Source organism: Cervus canadensis, chromosome 3, assembly GCF_019320065.1.
Source record: "Cervus canadensis isolate Bull #8, Minnesota chromosome 3, ASM1932006v1, whole genome shotgun sequence".
In the NCBI taxonomy this organism is placed as follows: Eukaryota; Metazoa; Chordata; class Mammalia; order Artiodactyla; family Cervidae; genus Cervus; species Cervus canadensis.
In genome coordinates, this window is record NC_057388.1 from 81,090,051 (window position 1) to 81,108,249 (window position 18,199).

The window sequence follows — 18,199 nt, forward strand, 5'->3', positions numbered from 1 at the left end:
TCTCATTTTCAGTGTTGAAATGGGCAGAGTGTTTAGTCACTCAGCTGTGTCTGACTCTTTGTGACCCCATGGACTATATAGCCCGGCAGGTTCCTCTGTCCATGGGGATTCTCCAGGCAAGAATACTGGAGTGGTTTGCCATGCCCTATTCCAGGAGAACTTCCCAACCCAGGGACTGAACCTGAGTCTCCTGCATTTCAGGCAGATTCTTTACCATCTGAGCCACCATGAGCAGGCCGCATTGAAAATGTTCACTATGAAGTCAAAGTATTAACTACAGGGAAATTAACTCTCACTGACCATTTTATTAAAATATATAAAATTAAAGTACATTTCCTATGATTACTATTTTGAAAAAAATTCTTCCACTTTGTTATTCAGCTGTCTGGTTTCAAGAATAAAAGTATAGCATGTGTATTTATATTCCTTTTCTGCCTAGGAAATGGTAATCTTGAAAACACATCCATATCCTTGAACTCTAACCTGTTTGAAGTGTTAGGTTGGGTTCACAGTCTCCAACTGAATCACCAAAAAGGTCTCATCACCAAAAAAAGCCTGTTTTTACTGTACTTATCTCAGTGCCTTGAACATAGAATATGCCAGGAAAAAACAATCTGATGAAAAAAATGAATATCTTATTAATAAGTGTTTGAATTCGAATGAAAAGCTATGGTCCTTTTCAAGATGAAATCTAATAACACAATCTCACCCTTATCCTTTCATTTTTTTTTCTCCTTTATTATAAAACACTTTAGGAGCTAGTAGGATCATTGAAATTATAGATGCAGTCCACCTTCATCACCCAGATACAATCTTTGGTAACAAGTAAAATCAATCAAGCAAGTATGTACTGAATTCACTGAGTTACTGAACCAAACTGACTAGTTATTTTTATTGGCTTTTTCCCTACAATGAAATTACAATGTATGTACTGCATTATTATTCCTAATTTGTACCTCAGTAGTTGTTTCTTCCTGAGAAAGAAACAAGTTCTCTTTGTACCTGAGTAGTTGTAATATTATTCCTAATTTGTACCTGAGTAGCTTTTTCACATTCTTTGCTCCACCCTACTGCCTGTAAACTACATATCAATCCAATGGCAGGTTAACGACACTTCCCCTCAAGTAGTTCTTTTTTCTTTCTTCCTTTTCTTCCAGTTGAGAAAACAATCATAGAACGTGAGTGAAATTTATTCACTTTCATCATTTAAGGGTGTGATGGGAGTTAAGCTGATACCTAGTTCTCAGATGTAGAATAAAACACCTATAAGTTTGGTGGTATATCTATGTCCTTGTCTGAAAAAGAAATATAAAAATTTTCATATTGTTAAATCACAAAGTCTAGAATATGATGGGAAATGAGAAGAAGCAGCCAAGGAATGGTTAGGAAATGCCTTGTAAGCTATATTGGGAGCTTGGTCTAGATTATGGAGGTGATGAGAAAATACTAAAGAGCTGAAGACAAATCATTAGATTTGATTTCAGAGAAATTGTGTGATAGCTATATAACAATAAAGGAAGAGACAGCAGTTAATAGAATAATAGACATTTTCTTTCAGTTCAGGTATATAGCTTCCTGTGGTAAATTTGGTGTTATCTTTTATGTTGCTATGTTGTTAAATATTATTGAACATCTCATTTAAAGGTAACATCAGACATTTTCATTATACTGATTTTTATAGAATTTCTTATGTTTATTTTTACTGAAATTTTTTGACTATTGAAAAATATTTCTGGTACAAAAAAACTTGTTAATATTTTCATTTGAAAAACATTTGCTTTTGAGTAATTTGTTTATTTCAAATATGAGCACAATATATTTAGTTCAGCGGTGGCTGGTATATTTGCCTGCGTGCTGCGTGCTTGGTCACTTCAGTCGTGTCCGACACTCTTCGATTCCATGGACCATGGCCTGCCAGGCTCCTCTGTCCATGGAATTCTCCAGGCAAGAATACTGGAGTAGGTTGCCATTTCCTATATATATATTTTTTCTCACTAAGATACTTTTGTAAAAGTTGAGCTCTTAAAAAATAGAAACACTTAAAAAATTACTTAGAATCAATGATATGAAGTAATACTTGTGCATGCATGCATGCGAAGTTGCTTCACTTGTGTCCAACTCTTTGGACTGTATGTATGAACTGTAGCCCGCCAAGCTCCTCTGTCCATGGGATTCTCCAGGCAAGAATACCGGAGCGGGTTGCCATGCCCTCCTTCAGGGCATCTTCCCAACCCATGGCTCGAACCCACGTCTCTTATATCTCTTATATTGGCAGGTGGATATTTACCACTCGCCCCACCTGGGAAACCCATGAAGTAATACACTAGGTTCTATAAGAAAACTGAGCAGAGAATAGCACTTTGCTTCTCTCTAAAGCACTACTTTAGGGCACTTAGGCTAAGGTAGCCTGAGTATGAAGGGGTTTTCATGTCTAAGTGTGTGACATGGTATTAGATTTCATATTCTTTGCTCCACCCTACTGCTTCTGAACTACACATCAATCCAGTGACAGTTTAATGACATGCCCATCAAGAAAATTTCATTATTCCCTGGTGGTACCCTTCTATTACCCACAGAGTCATCTCCCCCCATTTACACAGTCTCTAGATGCTATAAATGCTATGAAATGTTATCAATCCACTGGAGAGACATTTTCTGACCTTATGTGCCTTTAAATTTGTAAAGGCTGAGAAAAAATATCAACTAAAGCCAACAACAGTTACATGAGGCAAAGTCTACAAAATCTGGCAAATAGAAGATCCAGGTAAAGCCACAAATCCGCTATGACCAGAGTACCAAATGGAAAATCAGCAGCAATTACCAAAGTCATGAAAAAGAATTTTCAAAACCTTAATCATATTTGACTTTTAAATATTTATTCATGCCACAGTTGTTTTGTCATTGTTTTTGCTTTTTAAACAGATAAAGATGCGCAATGTCATATCAAGCAGATCTTCACACATCCACGTTTGGAACTAAATCCTGAATTTAACCCAAAGATCAAAGATTATTACTCTGAAGTCCCATTTGATGTGGTTACAGTGACCATCGGAGCAGAGGCTTCTAAGTGTCAGTGCAAGGTGTACCTGCAGGAACGGGCAGGACCAAGGTATGAAGGCATTGATGGGGGCTGAGGGTAGACCTCTTAGCAGGAGCAGACCTTGGAGACAACTCTTGAAGATGGTTCAGAAAACCTGAGGCACAAGATCTGTTGGAGGATTGTCAGGGAGTGAAATCCTTCTGCTTCACAGATGCCATGTGGTTAAAATAACACACAAGTGCTCTGCTGATCTATTAACAATGTTCGTGTTTAATCTTTCTAACAATGTAATGACAGAAGATCTTGTGATGTGAAATATTAAAGAAGATTCACTGAGGGAAAACTGAGTTTATTCTTAGCTTCATGTTTTTAGATTGTTGAAGAATTAATCCTTCCTAACAGTAGCCTCCGTCTATCCCAGCCCAACTCCTCGAGTTTTTCAATATTCAAGTGCTGATTACTTGATAAACGTGTTGGTGACAATTTTGGGGCATGGTAACAATAACTTTCCTAGTCTCATGAGATTTTTTTCCTAATGACTCTTCTGAGAGTCACCAAATCTTTGGTTTATCATTTGAACAGATGATAGAACCTTATGACATGCCATGTCCATGACAAGAAACATACTCATTTTCCCATGCTGTAGGGAAAGAAATGCAGTCAACATTCCTGGGAGCTAAAACAGTATAATAGAAAGAAAAAAGGATTCAAGTCAGACCAACCTGGGTCCTAACCCTGACTCTACCGTACTCTACTATATTTAAAATGGGGACAGCCTTAGTTTTCGTATGGATTTGTGAGTATTAAATGGGATAATGTATGTCCTTGACAGGTGGTTAATAAATATTAGTTCCCTTCCCTGTAATTGGTAGGGGACTTGACTTGCTCTGCTAGATAAATGTTGGCATACCAAAGCACAATGAAACATAAGTTAAAATATTTCACATTTTAGATTTCTTATGAAATGATGCAGATCTTATCTGTTTTTAATGCAAATTATTGACACAGTAAATATTGATATATGAATCAATTTGGATTTTCTCTCTCATTCTCACTCTTGCTTTTATGCTCTCTCTCCAGCTTTGCCAACTATCCTCTGGGTTTAGGGATGAACAAAATCTCAGTGCTTGTGGTGGATGAATCTCCAACTCAGGGTGAGACCCTGACCACGTACAAACTCACCATCTATAGAGAAGACCGTCCAAGTCTGCCCTTGTTTGAGGACTTCACAGCATGCGGATTTGTGCAGGTAAGTGGATTTTATGTTTACACATGGGTTGAATTTGGCGTGATCCTTTTACCCAGGTGAAAAAAGGTCAAATGAAAATTAATAGGGAAAAAAAATGTATGCCTTCAAATCCAAGCAACTGTGGCCTCATTTCAAGAAAGAGTCCCAGCCAGGTATCTAAGACACCTTTCTTATGAGTGATTTTCTTTTAAATGTGGTGGCTATTCCCTGCACTGAGAGTGTGCAGTGGATTTATTGTGGTTAATATTAAAAAAAAATCTGAGTGCTGACACTTAGTTGTGAAATTGGTTTTACATTTCCTTTTTAAATTGTGCTGTGTTTCTTGGATTTCTCCCTGGAACTACTTTGAAATTTTAAACTAGATTCAGTGGAATTTGTTTTAAAGAATGAGAGGAAAATTTATGAAACTGTTTTACGAAAGGGATACCAGATGAATGAAATTAAATTTTCTTGAGTAGATATATTTCTTCTTCACTTCTTGTACCTTAATCGTTTCTAAAGGCTGCAATTGCTCCTGTGAGCAGCACATACCATTTTGTAGCCCTGTTGACTTTGGAGGAGGGTGCACATTACCCAGAGACTTTGTCTTATTTGGTGGTTCTTTCCTCAGTTTTCCTTTTTTAGGAATCCATGTATAACCTTCTATATTTGCTTACATCATATACCTGGCTACAAGTGATTCCAGGGAAGTCATCATTGATACTCTTCCCTTATGTACTAATCCACATAGAATAATTGCAACTATGTCTCGTCTCAGTGATTGATATGCTAGTGGGAGCATGAAGCATAGTCAGTTAATAAGAGAAAAATGGCCAAATGGGCCTGAGTGAGTAGGATGGATACCATATTTTCTTAAATGTAGGGGAGATATGGAGCATTCTTTCTCCCCCTCTACCCACCACCACAATTTCATCTCTTCTCAAGAATTTAACATGGGAATTCCCTGGCAGTCCAGCAGATAGGATACCACACTTTCACTGCTCAGGGGCCAGGTTCAATACCTGGTTGGAGAACTAGGATCCCACAAACTATGTGATGCGGTCTAAAACAAAAATAACAAAAAGAATTTAACACTACTTTGTGAGGGTACTCATTGCTGAGATTTTTGTTTTTCAAGAAAATATATACCTGTGATGTATGAACTACTAGCAACTCAAAGGGAATTTCACAACGGTATAAAGATTGGTCTAAAGCAGGACAGAACTAGTATTCTGAAAGATATTAGTAGGTATACTTAAAAAAAAAGATGGGAAAGAGTAGTGTTGCATGGTTATGAAGCAGTGGGTTAAACACAATAAAGTAGGTTTCTTGGCTGTAGGACTTCCCCGAACATTTCATGTACTTATTTAAATATGTTTAAATATGGTCCTCTTCAAAAGAAGGATATGTAGTGTCCAGTATTTTCAAACTTTTATGACATCTTTTTAATGCGCTAGCTATTAATATTCTTCTGTGGAACACAGTTGTGGAAACACAGGTCTAGACTCTGGAGAAGACTTCATGATTAGGTTCCTTTCAGTTATCTACTTTTCATTTTGTTTTATAGGGTTGCTATTCCTCAGTCTTTTTCCAACTGGGAAAACAAATAATAGAACCACACCAAAAATGTTCCTGAGGGAGGAAACCAAAACCTAGAGGGAGGTGTGTTTTTGTCTAAGGATGTGTATGCGGTGTGTGTGTAGTTATTTCCAAACTAAATATTCTCACCTTCTTTGGTGTGTGACTCTATTTTTTGTTTTTCCTTATCTCACTCTCATATTTTAGATAGAGACTAACTCTTGGGATAAATCATCTTTGAAGGAAAGCTAATAGTATGAATTATATTTTTTCAGAATATTTATGGTTACAAACAATAGTTATTTTCACTTTAAAAAGTGAATTTATTTCATTTTAATTTTTATAAGTCTCTATGGGTGACTACATTTTTATTGGTTAGTAAACTTGACTTTTATATGGGAGTAAATATATAATAAAAGTTGAAAAGGAAAATAAAAGTTCTACATTAAGGCATGAAAAAATGTGTTTTTACTTTTCATTTGTCACCAGTTAGGTTTGTACTGTTGAATTTTTGCTGTATCTTTTGAAATGTAATTGATACCCACAAGTATTGGCATAGATTTATATTTTGATTCCACTCTAAACTTAAAACATGGTAAATGACTCATTCATTACTCTGCAATATGCAAAACCCATTTAATGGGTATTAGATTAATATGAAAAATTTTCAATTTCTAAGTGTTCATAAAAATGTAAAATCCTTATGCTGGATATTTTAATATGAACACAGATTTCAGGAGTATATATATTCCTTCCTGGCTATCATTTGGAGAGCCCTTATATGTTTAATTGTAATTATGTACATGATGAACATCTAGAGAAATGTCAGTAGGAATGGAGATGATCCCATGAGTAGAGGGACACTGTAGAGCTGAAATCTCCGTTATTTTCTCATTTATCTCTGATTTATCCTTTGTTCTTCTTATGACACAATTCTGGTTCAGTTCTTGTTACTTGTTGACTCAGATTTTAAAATAGTCCCTAGCTTTGTTTGCTCATAGCTGTCTGACTCTTTTCCAGTTCAGTTTTTACAAGCTTGATCTTCATCAGCTTAAAGCACACTCTGTCATAAGCGTTGCCAAAAATGCTCCAAGCCCCCCCATCCCATGGTCGTTCACTTCCCTCCTGTTAGTCCATATGTTTTTTCAGCCTCATGTCTCATTAGTTGTCAGTGTATTTTATGCTTCTTCTAACCTGGCCTGTTTACCCTTCTCCAGACATGCTTCCCAATCCTGTGACACTGGGGCTGTCCCTCCCACTGGAAACTAAAAAGAGTTTATTTGATGTCACTCCAGAAGCTGTTAACTCAGATTCCAGTGAAGGAGTTTTGATCCACGTTGTATAAAAGAGTTCTTTAAAGGTCAAAACTGCCCCCAAATAGATTCTATTGACTGTCATTTATTATGTGCCAGGCTGTGTCCTAAATGCTCTACGTTAGTTGTAGTCTCTTTAATCCTTAGAGCATCCTATTGGATTGAATTCTTCTCTTAGCCCTCAGTTTCAGAGGAGAAACCCCAAAGGTCATAGACGTTAAAGATATTGCCCAAGGTCACACAGCTAGTGAGTGGCGGGGCTTGGATTCAGATCCGAGTGTGCCTGATCCCAAAGACCATGTTATATTACATTGCCTTCTGGCAGAATGGGGTCTCTTGCTGTAGGGACTTTTCTGACCCAGGAGGTATTCAAGTATCAGCTGGAAATCCATCTCTCAAGGAGCAGATGAGGAATTGGATTAGATGCTTTTTAAGTTTCCCTTGGGTTTCCTTGTTTCCTAGACATTAATAAAATAAGACGTCTCATTGACCCTTGGTGTATTGCAAAGACCTGTGATTAAAGTGCACTGCTGTAGAGGTGGTCTCGTGCCAGGGTGGGCAGACTCAGTGAGGGTGGGGTATGGGGGGCTGTGGGGGGAGAACACTCCCAGCCCTTGCCTACCCTGCCGGCTCAGCTCCCTGCCCTGCAACCGCCGACTGCCATGTCTTTTGCTGAGGAGCAGACCTGTCCATACTGACTCCAGTGAGGATACAGACCCCTGGAGCTTGCCCATTCTCCCATTGCCTGATTCCAGTTGTCTAGTCAAATAAGCATTAGGCCTTGTTAACATTGGCATGAACTCTCTTCCTCAGCCCAAAGAGAAAGAATAAACTAGCAGAGGAGGTGCTACTGTCCTCCAGAAGTTCGTATTGATCTGGTCAGTTGGCAGGAAGAACCACCCTGGGGAGGATGGTAAAGAGAAGCCCCCTTTACACAAACCAGGAATACTTAGCTGGGATGAGTGAGGGCAAAAGGCAGCAGTGGAGCTTGGCAACCAGACTGCTGGGTAACCTCTTGGTTGGTTGGTGCCAGCTGATTTTTTTTTCCTCACATTTGCAGCTCTCCTGAGCTAAGAGGTTCAAGAAAGTGGTCCGAAAATGAGGCTGACTTGGAAAGGCACTTACTTCACAAGAATAGGATAACCCAGTGGACAAGAAATATATGAAAAGATGGTCATCCCCATCAGTCATCAGGAGATTGTAGATTAAAATGATAAGGACATACCACTACACACACACTGCAGTGAAAAACACTAGAAGTACTAATGATACAAAGTGTTGGAGAAGATGTGGAACAATTTTTTGTTCATACACTACTGGGAATATAAGTGTTTGCCCGTTTTGGAAACATTTAGCAGTATTACTATAGTTAACATACATATATCCTATGACACAGCAATGCTACTAGCTACATACCCAAGATAAATGAAGTCATAGGTCCATCAGAAGGTATATCCAAGAAATCTTTTTTTTTTTTTACTTTTAAAGCATTTTATTTTTTTAGAGTAGTTTTAAGTTTACAATAAATGAGAAGAAGGCATAGAAATTGCCCATTTATCTCCAGCTTCACATATATATGGCCTCTTATCAACATCACACATCAGATTGGTAAATTTTTTACCAGGAACAAACCTACACTGATTCATCATAATCATGAAAAGTCCATAGTTTACCTTAGGGTTTGCTCCTTATGTTGTGCAGTCTGTGGGTTTGGACAAATGTATAATGACACATATCCAACATTATGAAATCATACAAAGGATTTTCATTGTCCTGAAAGTCTTCTGTGCTCCACCTACTCATCTCCCCAACTGCCCACCAACTCCTGCCAGTCCTAATTTTGTTTTCATTCTCTCTGTGTGTGCGTGCTTAGTCACTTCAGTCATGTCCGACTCTCTGTGACCCTATGGACCATGGCCTGCCAAGCTCCTCTGTCCATGGGATTCTCCAGGCAAGAATACTGGAGTGGGTTGCCATTTTCTTCTCCTCATTCTCTCTGTAGCTTTACCTTTTTTAGAATGTCATACAGTTGGAATCATATAGCAGTAGCCTTCTTAGACTGGCTTCTTTCACTTAGTAATGTGCATTTAAGTTTCCTCTATGTCCTTTTATGGCTTGATAACTCATTTCTTTTAAGCACAAGAAATCTTCATGTCAAGTGTATAATATCTAAAAGCTGTTTATAAAATCTAAAAACTGGAAAAAATTCAATAGATAATTTCAATGTAATACTATTGAGACATTTTAAATTTAATTAATTATTGATATATACAAACATGGATAAATCTCCAAAACATTATGTTGAGAAAAAGAAGCCAGACATAAAAAGACATACTTTATTCCACTTATATGAAGTTTAAGAACAGGCAATACTAATCTACAGTGATAGAAATCAAAATAGTGGTACCTAAAAGGTGTGGGAGCTTCTAAGCTTGTAAAAACTTTTAGGGCAAATGTCCTATATCTTAATTGGGGTGGTGGTTACATATACAGCCAGATGGTTTATAGATGTATAAAAATTTAATTGTGCACTTCAGATTTGTTCAATTAACTGTATATAAAATATTACTTATAAGTATGTTTAGCTATATATAAATTATGTATACTAGATATAAACTATACCTCAATAATATAAGAAAAATACATTAGTGGGTAGGTATGTAATATATTCCAAGACATTCTTCCCTTCTCAAGTATATTGATCATAAACAAGTTAATTATTATACAATTACCTTAGGCAATAGATCATATATAGAATGTGTTACTATAATATAAAGAAAAATGTTAGAAAGTTCTTGTGGGACATATTCTACTGATGATTGCAGAAAAGTATTTCAGTCATTTATAGGAATCCTTTCCAGAAGGTCTTAATTTAAAGTTTATGTGTGGTCCCACAGCAGTTCTCTAGTATATAACACGGAAAAGTGTCTAATAAGCACTGGGTTTTTTTTAACCTTCCTTTTAGAAACCATAAAATGAGTGAACAGATAATGAATAAGTAATGTGGATTGCTTTAGACACTTGACTAGGCATGAGAGGCCTTGGGAACTAGGGGGAATCAATGGCAGAGGTAGGATTTTTCCCTCCATGGGCTCTCTATTTGAGTTTAGTGACGGTTTCTTATTATATTGTCATTTGGAATTTGCATATGAGTCAGAGAGACAACTCTTAGTTTAGCTATTATCAGTGAGGGAGAAAGGGCTAATTTGCTTGGCTGATATTAAAAAATCAGATTTGGACCATGGCTTCTCAGCTTAGCGTTACTGATAGTGAAGCTGGATGATTCTTCGTTTGGGGGAGTGTCTTGTGCGCTATAGGGTGTTGAGCGCCATCCCTGGCCTCCGTCCACTAGATTCAGTAGCACACCTCTCTCCAAGCTGTGACAACCAGAAACATCTCCAGATGTTGCCAGACGTCCCCTGAGGGGCAAAACTGGCCCCAGTTGAGAATCACTAATGTATATTAATAAGAGGTCCTGCTTTTCTACTTTCTACTAACAAGGCTAGTAAATCTGTAGTGGATTTACTAGAGGTATGAATAGTTTAAAGGTAATCCTTCAATGTTGACTGTTGAAGAATGTTTCTTATCTCTTTTCATCCTTATACTTTTAATCATCTCTGTAGTCAGCGTTAGGACTCTGACAGCTCTTTATTCTACTCACTGATTTGCTGTCTTTTCTGTCTAATGTAATTATAATCAGGAATACACATTCAATTATAGAAAACATGATTCTTAATGAAACATAAAAAGTCAACTAACATACCTAGACGACTTCATTTTGATTTATCCATAAATGGGATAGTGTTTTGCTGTTAGGAAGAAAGATTTAGAAAGTAATAAACTGTTATTATTGCTGGAATATGTCATGCACAGGAATTAATAAGATATATTTATGTTCTAAGGAAATTAAAATACAGATGAGGAAATATTTCATTTAATATCTCTTACCAAATCAAAATTTTTGACATGGATAACAATATAGCATCCACAGAAATTGATTTGTATAGATGATCTATAGTCTCATATACATTTTGCTCCCCAAGTGTTGTGCCAGAGTAGAGTCATAAATAAAATCTACAGAAAGGTCATATCACAAAAGCATAGGAGACTATATTTCATGGATCTATTTGCTAGAAACAACTTTCATTTTAAAATTATTTGCAATTAATAAAGAAAGGGAAAATACCAAGGAAAGACAAAATACCATTTTAAAAAAGTGATATGTCCAGGATTTGGCTACACATTTAAAACTGGCATTTGAAGCTTCATTTTACAAAAACACTAATTAGCAATCTAGATGCTGAGTTATTTAAATGCTATGTGAATGACTCCAGTTATAGCACTTGGAAATGCTTTATAATGTTCCATTTATTTTTTGTATCTTAATAACATCACAGAAGATTATAAAACAACTCTTGTGATAGTTGTCTAATGCTTTAGCAAATATCCATAATAAAAGAGAAGAGCATTTAGCAATGATTGCTGAATAAAAACCTTTGTTCATTTCCACAGTTGCAGTATTGATTAAATATTCATTTTAGTGGTTTTTAGTTACCTTGTTCACCTCAATATACCAGAGGAATGCAATTTAGTTTTCCAACAATAGAGTCTGTGTTGTACTGAAATGCCCCCAACCAGCAACTGTTTAAAGTATCTGCTCTGCCCTGAGTTATTAGAAATTTGCCATGTGCTGTGGAGGAAGCTGCTGACAGCAGCAGCCGCAGAGCGTGGAGTAGTTAGGTCATGTTTATAGAATTTTTATTATGTGCCAGGCATCGTGTTAAGCTCTTTATCTTCCTACCTTACTCAGTGTTTTCCACAGCCTTAAACAGATGATTTTTTTTATCTCTTCCCTTTTTTTAACACATAGAGTAACTAAGACTTTAAAAGAGTTAGAACAGTTAGAAGCTTACCCAGACTTTCTAAGTAACATATGTAATTAGCGGCAAAGGTGGAATTTTGAATAGGAATCTGACTCAAATCAATCCTTTTAATGGTTACTCTGAACCATAGAATCTAAAACCCTCCTCACACTTAACAATCTTTTTGACCTTTTCAGGAAACATTCAGCCAGAATTCAACCTGTTAAAATTTAGTTAACTAAACTTGCTTCTATGGTCATGTACAGTGATAATTTTTAATTTTATTTAAAGTATTATTATTATTATTATTTTGGCCAGCTGCATGGCTTGTTGATTGTAGTTCTCCAACCAGGGATTGAACCTGGGCCTTCTGAAGTGAGAACTTGGAGTCCTAACCATTGGACTGTCAGAGAATTCCCTACAGTTTATACATTTTATATTGTTCTAGAGTCACTGAAAAATTCTGAAGTCTTCATAATCTTTACTTTGGTGGGTAATATCGAGTATCAGTCTTCCCTTTGAAAGTATACCTGTGAGGAAAGTTAGTATCTAATATCTTACTAGATATATCCTAGTATCTGACTATCTTTATAAGGTGTCTGATATTTAAATTAGGTTATAATATTTTACATGTTAGAATTCTACTTAGCCAGAAATACTATTATTGCTACTAATTGGTAAAGTGGTTTCCAGTGCACAGGCTTTTTAAAAATGTGATGCTTGCTTATACAATTAGAGCAATTTCCGATTAATCACTTTCACTATTTAACACACCTCACTACTTTAATATTTCTATTAAAAGCCTCCACAGTACATTTTTTTCAAAATTTTAAAAAATTTATTCATGCATACTTTATAATAGTGAGAAGGCTGTACTGTGGAGCTGACAATTTGACAATGGTTCAATGACACATTTATCAAAGTGAAAAAAATCCTAACTTTTAGATTCTTTATTTAATCCTCACAAGAAGGTGAGATAATGTAAGTGATTTGATTATCTACTCCTCCCCATCCCCTTCCAAAGAGGAAACTAAATCTTAGGCTAAGTATTTTATATTTTTATATTTATTTATACATTTATTGACTTCTATTTATATTAATTTATATTTTGTATTATATTTATTTAGATTTTATATTAAATGCTTTATATTTTGGTTGATATTTCTCACGGGCATCACAGTTTCTTCAAGTGTAAATTTCCACCTCCAGTGACTTCCTATGCTATCTCTCTGTCATGGAAACCTACAATGAGTGAAAATTAAGTAGGTTCCTGAAAACTGTGAGTGAATACTGCATTTAGTTTTTAAACATGTAGAAGAGAATGTCTCCTTTGTAAAAGTCAGAGTATTTTCTCTTGTTCTATAAATAGATGACTGTCAGTTTTCTCTGTGGAAATTATCAGAGCAAATTTTGCAGCTCAGCAAAGTATCTCAGATTATTTTCCTAACCTAGTGGTTAAAAGCCATGGACTTCAAGGTTCCTGCTTGTAATCGCTGTCAGGGAAACCTGACTGGTCCCAACTCTGCTTCTAACTGTCCTCATTGCCTCACTGCACTAGTGTCTCCCAGTGCAAGGCATATAAGCTCCCCTAAGCTTTAGTTTCCTTACCTTTAAGAAGAGAACTAGTAATAGGCCCTATCTTATCACATCAGTCTGAGGATTCAGTTAGATAACTAGTGCAAAGTTCTGTCATAAGCCTAGTGCATGATCAGGTGCTCAGTCAGGGTTGAATCAGCATCATCGTTGTCATCGTCGTCATCATGAAAACTCTTGGTCCCGATCCCCCTCAACGGCTTACCTGCAAGTGTACAGAGGAGGAGGAACAGGAAGAAAGGGAACAGCGAAGGAAGTAGGAGCCAGTAGTACTGAGAAACTGCTGAATTGTAAAGGACTCGGGACAGGAAGAAGTAATTGTGAGTTTAGAAAGGACAGTGAGTGACCGAGGCTGTTCCATACAGTTGCATTCCTGAAGTTCATGGATTCTGCACTTTTGCCTTTGTGGTTCCCTTCTTTCATGAAAAATACTTAAAATTATATTTTATAACTGTGTTTATATATATACATATAGGAGAAGGGAATGGCAATCCACTCCAGTATTCTTGCCTGGAGAATCCCATGGATGGAGAAGCCTAGTAGGCAACAGTCCATGGGGTCGCAAAGAGTCGGACACAACTGAGCAACTAACACATGGATGTATAAAGATGAAAGTACTAATATTCATCTCTATAAACCCATCTTTGTAGAGATTTTTCTTGGACCTACAAGTTCATTTTTTACCTTCTAAATTTAAAGATGATTCATTTTCCTGGCAGCTAAAAGTAGAGTGTATCGTAGGCATGGTGCCCACTGTGCCAAGCGGCCCTCATCTTCTACTTCCCTCAGAAGGATCTGAGGCAGAGGCATCCATTTCGTTAGCAATGACCGTGACTGTAGGCATTCTTTCTTGTTAAGTGTCCTTGACTTCAGCACTTAGCCTTCTGCAGTTGTTTCAAATTCTGTGTTCTAAGCCTGAGCAACTCTTTACTGGTGTTCTCACGAGTCCATGTCGCACCAAGGGGAATGATCTGTTATTTTCACGAGCAGTCTGTGCACCCAGACGTTCTGAATGCAGAGGCCCACCTCAGTGCCGGGTAAACCTTCATAGACACTGAAGGTTTGGGAATTTTGTGTGGCATTGCTTTCTTAAGAAACAGACAAATATATAACTGAATCACTTGGCTGCATACCTGAAACTATCACAACACTTATCGTGGATATAAAACAAAAAGTTAAAAAAATTTAATAGGGACAAAAAATCTATACATTTTCCTAAAAAAAAGCAAAAGCAGGCAAAGATGAGAGGGTTGTGTTAATTCATGATCTCTTTTAGTGCTTCTATAAATTATCTTTCTGAGTTGGTGAAAACGAGTTATGTTAAACACTCACCTCATGAGTTAATGTAACTTACAGTCAGATAAATTACCGCTTAAATGAAAACGTTTGCTCAGCACATCTGTTCTCCATGTTTCTCCAAGTCACATCTGCTTCTTTTACAAGAAGAAACAAACTTTTACTACCGTTAGCGCAGCAGCGCCAAGACCGTCTACAAGAGAATCAGATCTTCCTGGTTTCCGACAGTATCCAGAGGTTTCCCTGAGTGCATCCTTCTGCTGTATACATTCATGTTCGTTTGAAGTTTATGTTTTGGCATTCTAATAATAGTCTTCTGATTTCAGAGTTGGACAGAGGAAAAAAAAAAAAAAAAACCCTGGGAGGTTTCTAAATAAAATATTCTATTAGAGTAACTGGATTTCACATGTGACATCTGCAACTTAGAAGGAGACTGCAGTTAAGAGAGAAGCATTTAAACGAAGTCCCTTTTTGATAACTCCCAAGTCCCGTTTTTGGGGGGTGCGGTGTTTTAATGCTCCAGAGGATCCCTAGATCTTTGATGTCTTCTTCTCCATTTCCTTACCCATTTCTCAAGTCCAGATTAACTCTAGCAAAGATACAGACCTGGATAACAAGGGTGGTGGTAAGAGAGGAGAGAGACCTTAGGTACTAGGGTGAACAGTCTAATCAGTCCCCCTCCCTCTTGAAAGCAAGAGGGAGAGGATGGTTTGCGTTGCGTCTTTGTTGCTGCATGCAGGCTTTCTCTAGTTGCAGCAGTGAGGGGCTACTCTTCATTGCAGTATGTGGGTCTCTTGCCATGGCCTCTCTTGTTGTGGAGCACAAGCCCCAAGCACAAGTGCACGGGCTTCAGTAGTTGTGGCTTGTGGACTTTAGAGTGCTAGTTCAGTAGTTGCAGCATATGGGCTTAGTTACTCTGTGACATGTGGAATCTTCCTGGACCAGGGATTGAACCTGTGACCGCTGCACTGGCTGGTAGATTTTTATCCACTGTGCCACCAGGAAAGTCCCATTTTTTGAAAACACGTTTTTGGCTTCATCGAACAGCATAGTTTGGCTCTGTGTAAGACAAGTGAAGACAAATGATGTCTCTGGGCCAGTGGTTCTTAACCTTTGGAGAAGGCAGGTACCCTCTTGAATCTCTCATGAAAGTGTTGAGCCCTTGTTTCAAGGAATCATGTACAGTCACACCTAATGCTGTATACACTTTCAGATATGAAAAAGCCCAGGTTGAAAAAAAAACCTTATGCTAGTAACTCATAATCTGAAGCAGATCACTAGCAGCAACAAGCAGAAAAAGGGCAATTTCATTTCCAGCATAAAGGTACATGATTGTAACTCAATTTATTGAGCACCTGCTTTGGCCCAGCAACTGTACTATTGGCATGTATTATTTGACTTGTAGTTCTAATGATGAAATTAGTATCTAGAATTATAGTACATTTTGGGGTTATGGGTGGTCTTTCAATAATCTTTATAAGCACAGAGAATTGGCCATTATTAACAGTTCTCAAAGCAACATGCCACCAAATCTAATATTGGCTTCGAAGTAAATATCTGTGGTTATGAGTTGTAGGTCATAGTGGTCCTGGGGAAAATTTTAATAATATGTCACTTGGGCAATTTCTATTATCCTTATTATTTCAAGCCATTGATATGCTTTCTTTTAGCAGGCTATAACAAACTGGGTTTTTGTTGTTGTTGTTGTTATTGTTGTTCAAAGAAAGGTGGGCCCCACATCTCGATTAGGTAATGCCAGGAAAATTTCCACATGCAGTTGAGCAACTCTAACATTTCCTTCCATCGGCGTGTGTTGTAGAAACAGGAATGAGGGATGGGATATTTTTTGCAGATGGTTTCACCGATTGCAGAACTACAAGCTGGTTTGACACATGTTCCCTCAAGGCAGAATTAGGACACTTGACTGCCTGACATATTTAACTTCTTTTGAAAATGCTGCTAATTTGTCTTTCTTTTTTTTCTTACCCGCATCCATTTTTTTTTCTAAGGCAGGACTAATCAGTTTAAAACATTCAGCATGACTTCACTCTTCAAAGCAAATCAGACCTCTCCACCCCCAGTGCCCCCCCCCCCACCCCAGCTCTTCAGAACCTCATTGTTTAACAATGTGGTGCAGACTTTCATTGACTTTTGCAGGGAGGGTTCACCTCCTCTCCCTCTCCTCCCTATCACCTCCCAAATGCTTCAGGATGATCTTTCCAGACCTAAGGATTTGGAAAATAAATTTTGCATGTGGAATTTTTGACCTGATAGGTTATTTGAAAATTAAATTCCTGATAAAGTTCAGAGATCCAGATTTCAAAGGTTTTAGAAATAATAGGGAGGGAAACATTTTCATCAAGTGAAATAACCACTCCTAAATATTTTCATCAAAACATTGTTTATGCTGCCTAGATTTGAGTTGCAGTTCGTCATGTGCATGTTTGGAGACCTTATGAAAAGTTACTCATCTGTCAGCGTTATAATAGTACTGACCCCCTAGGGTGGCTTTAAGGAAAATCTGAGTTAATATTGTGATGAGCTTGAATAGTGCTTGTGCACAGGAAGAGCTCAATTTATGTGTTTGCAAAATATAAATCACAGATCAATAAAATATGTCTCAAGATTGGTATCGGAGGAAAGTTTAATACAGGCTGCATTTTTTTTTATTGAGGTCTAGCTGAATGAATTGGAGATTTTTTTAATTGCTTATATTTAAATTTAGATTTAACAAGATATAAACTTGTGAAGGGCTTTGTAGAATAAATCACCCATGCTAAATTATACTACAAATTTTGTAGTGTAAGTGCTAAAACAAAAATTCCAGAATTGAGTATACTTGTGTTTTAATTTTGATAGTTGCACGATTAATTTTGTATGTTGTCTTTTTCCCAATCTCAACTGAGAGACTGAGAATTTAAAGAGTTTTCAACAAAAAGAGGGGAAGTATTTATTTTCCTAACACGGCACTATCCTTCTGGTGGATTCTATTAAAGATAAGGAAATTGGTGTTCTCCCTGCCGTTTTAAAAAACAAACAACAAAGGACAAGGAGTATGCCTTGTGTCATCAGGCACAAAGTGTAACCATAATGTAATTTAATATTTTAGTATATATAATTGCTTTTAAAAGAAGGATTATCAGTTTGAAAACCATCATTTCAAAAGACAGTAAGCTTATTTATACCTGATAATAAGTTAAATGAGAAAACAAGTCTTATTCTATATATGCATTGTAATTTCAACCCAAACTTCCAAACTTTCCCCTACATTTTTAAAAATCGACTTTGT

At 37.0% G+C, this 18,199-nt stretch overlaps 1 protein-coding gene across 1 annotated transcript in view; it reads left to right on the top strand.

The window, feature by feature from the left end:
• Window positions 1-18,199, top strand: part of CPED1 (cadherin like and PC-esterase domain containing 1) — a 313,542-nt gene that overhangs the window by 163,515 nt on the left and 131,828 nt on the right. The window contains exons 15-16 of the mRNA XM_043463564.1: window positions 2,923-3,109; window positions 4,121-4,289. Of these exons, the coding sequence (XP_043319499.1) occupies window positions 2,923-3,109; window positions 4,121-4,289 (356 nt within the window). The remainder of the gene's footprint in view (window positions 1-2,922; window positions 3,110-4,120; window positions 4,290-18,199) is intronic.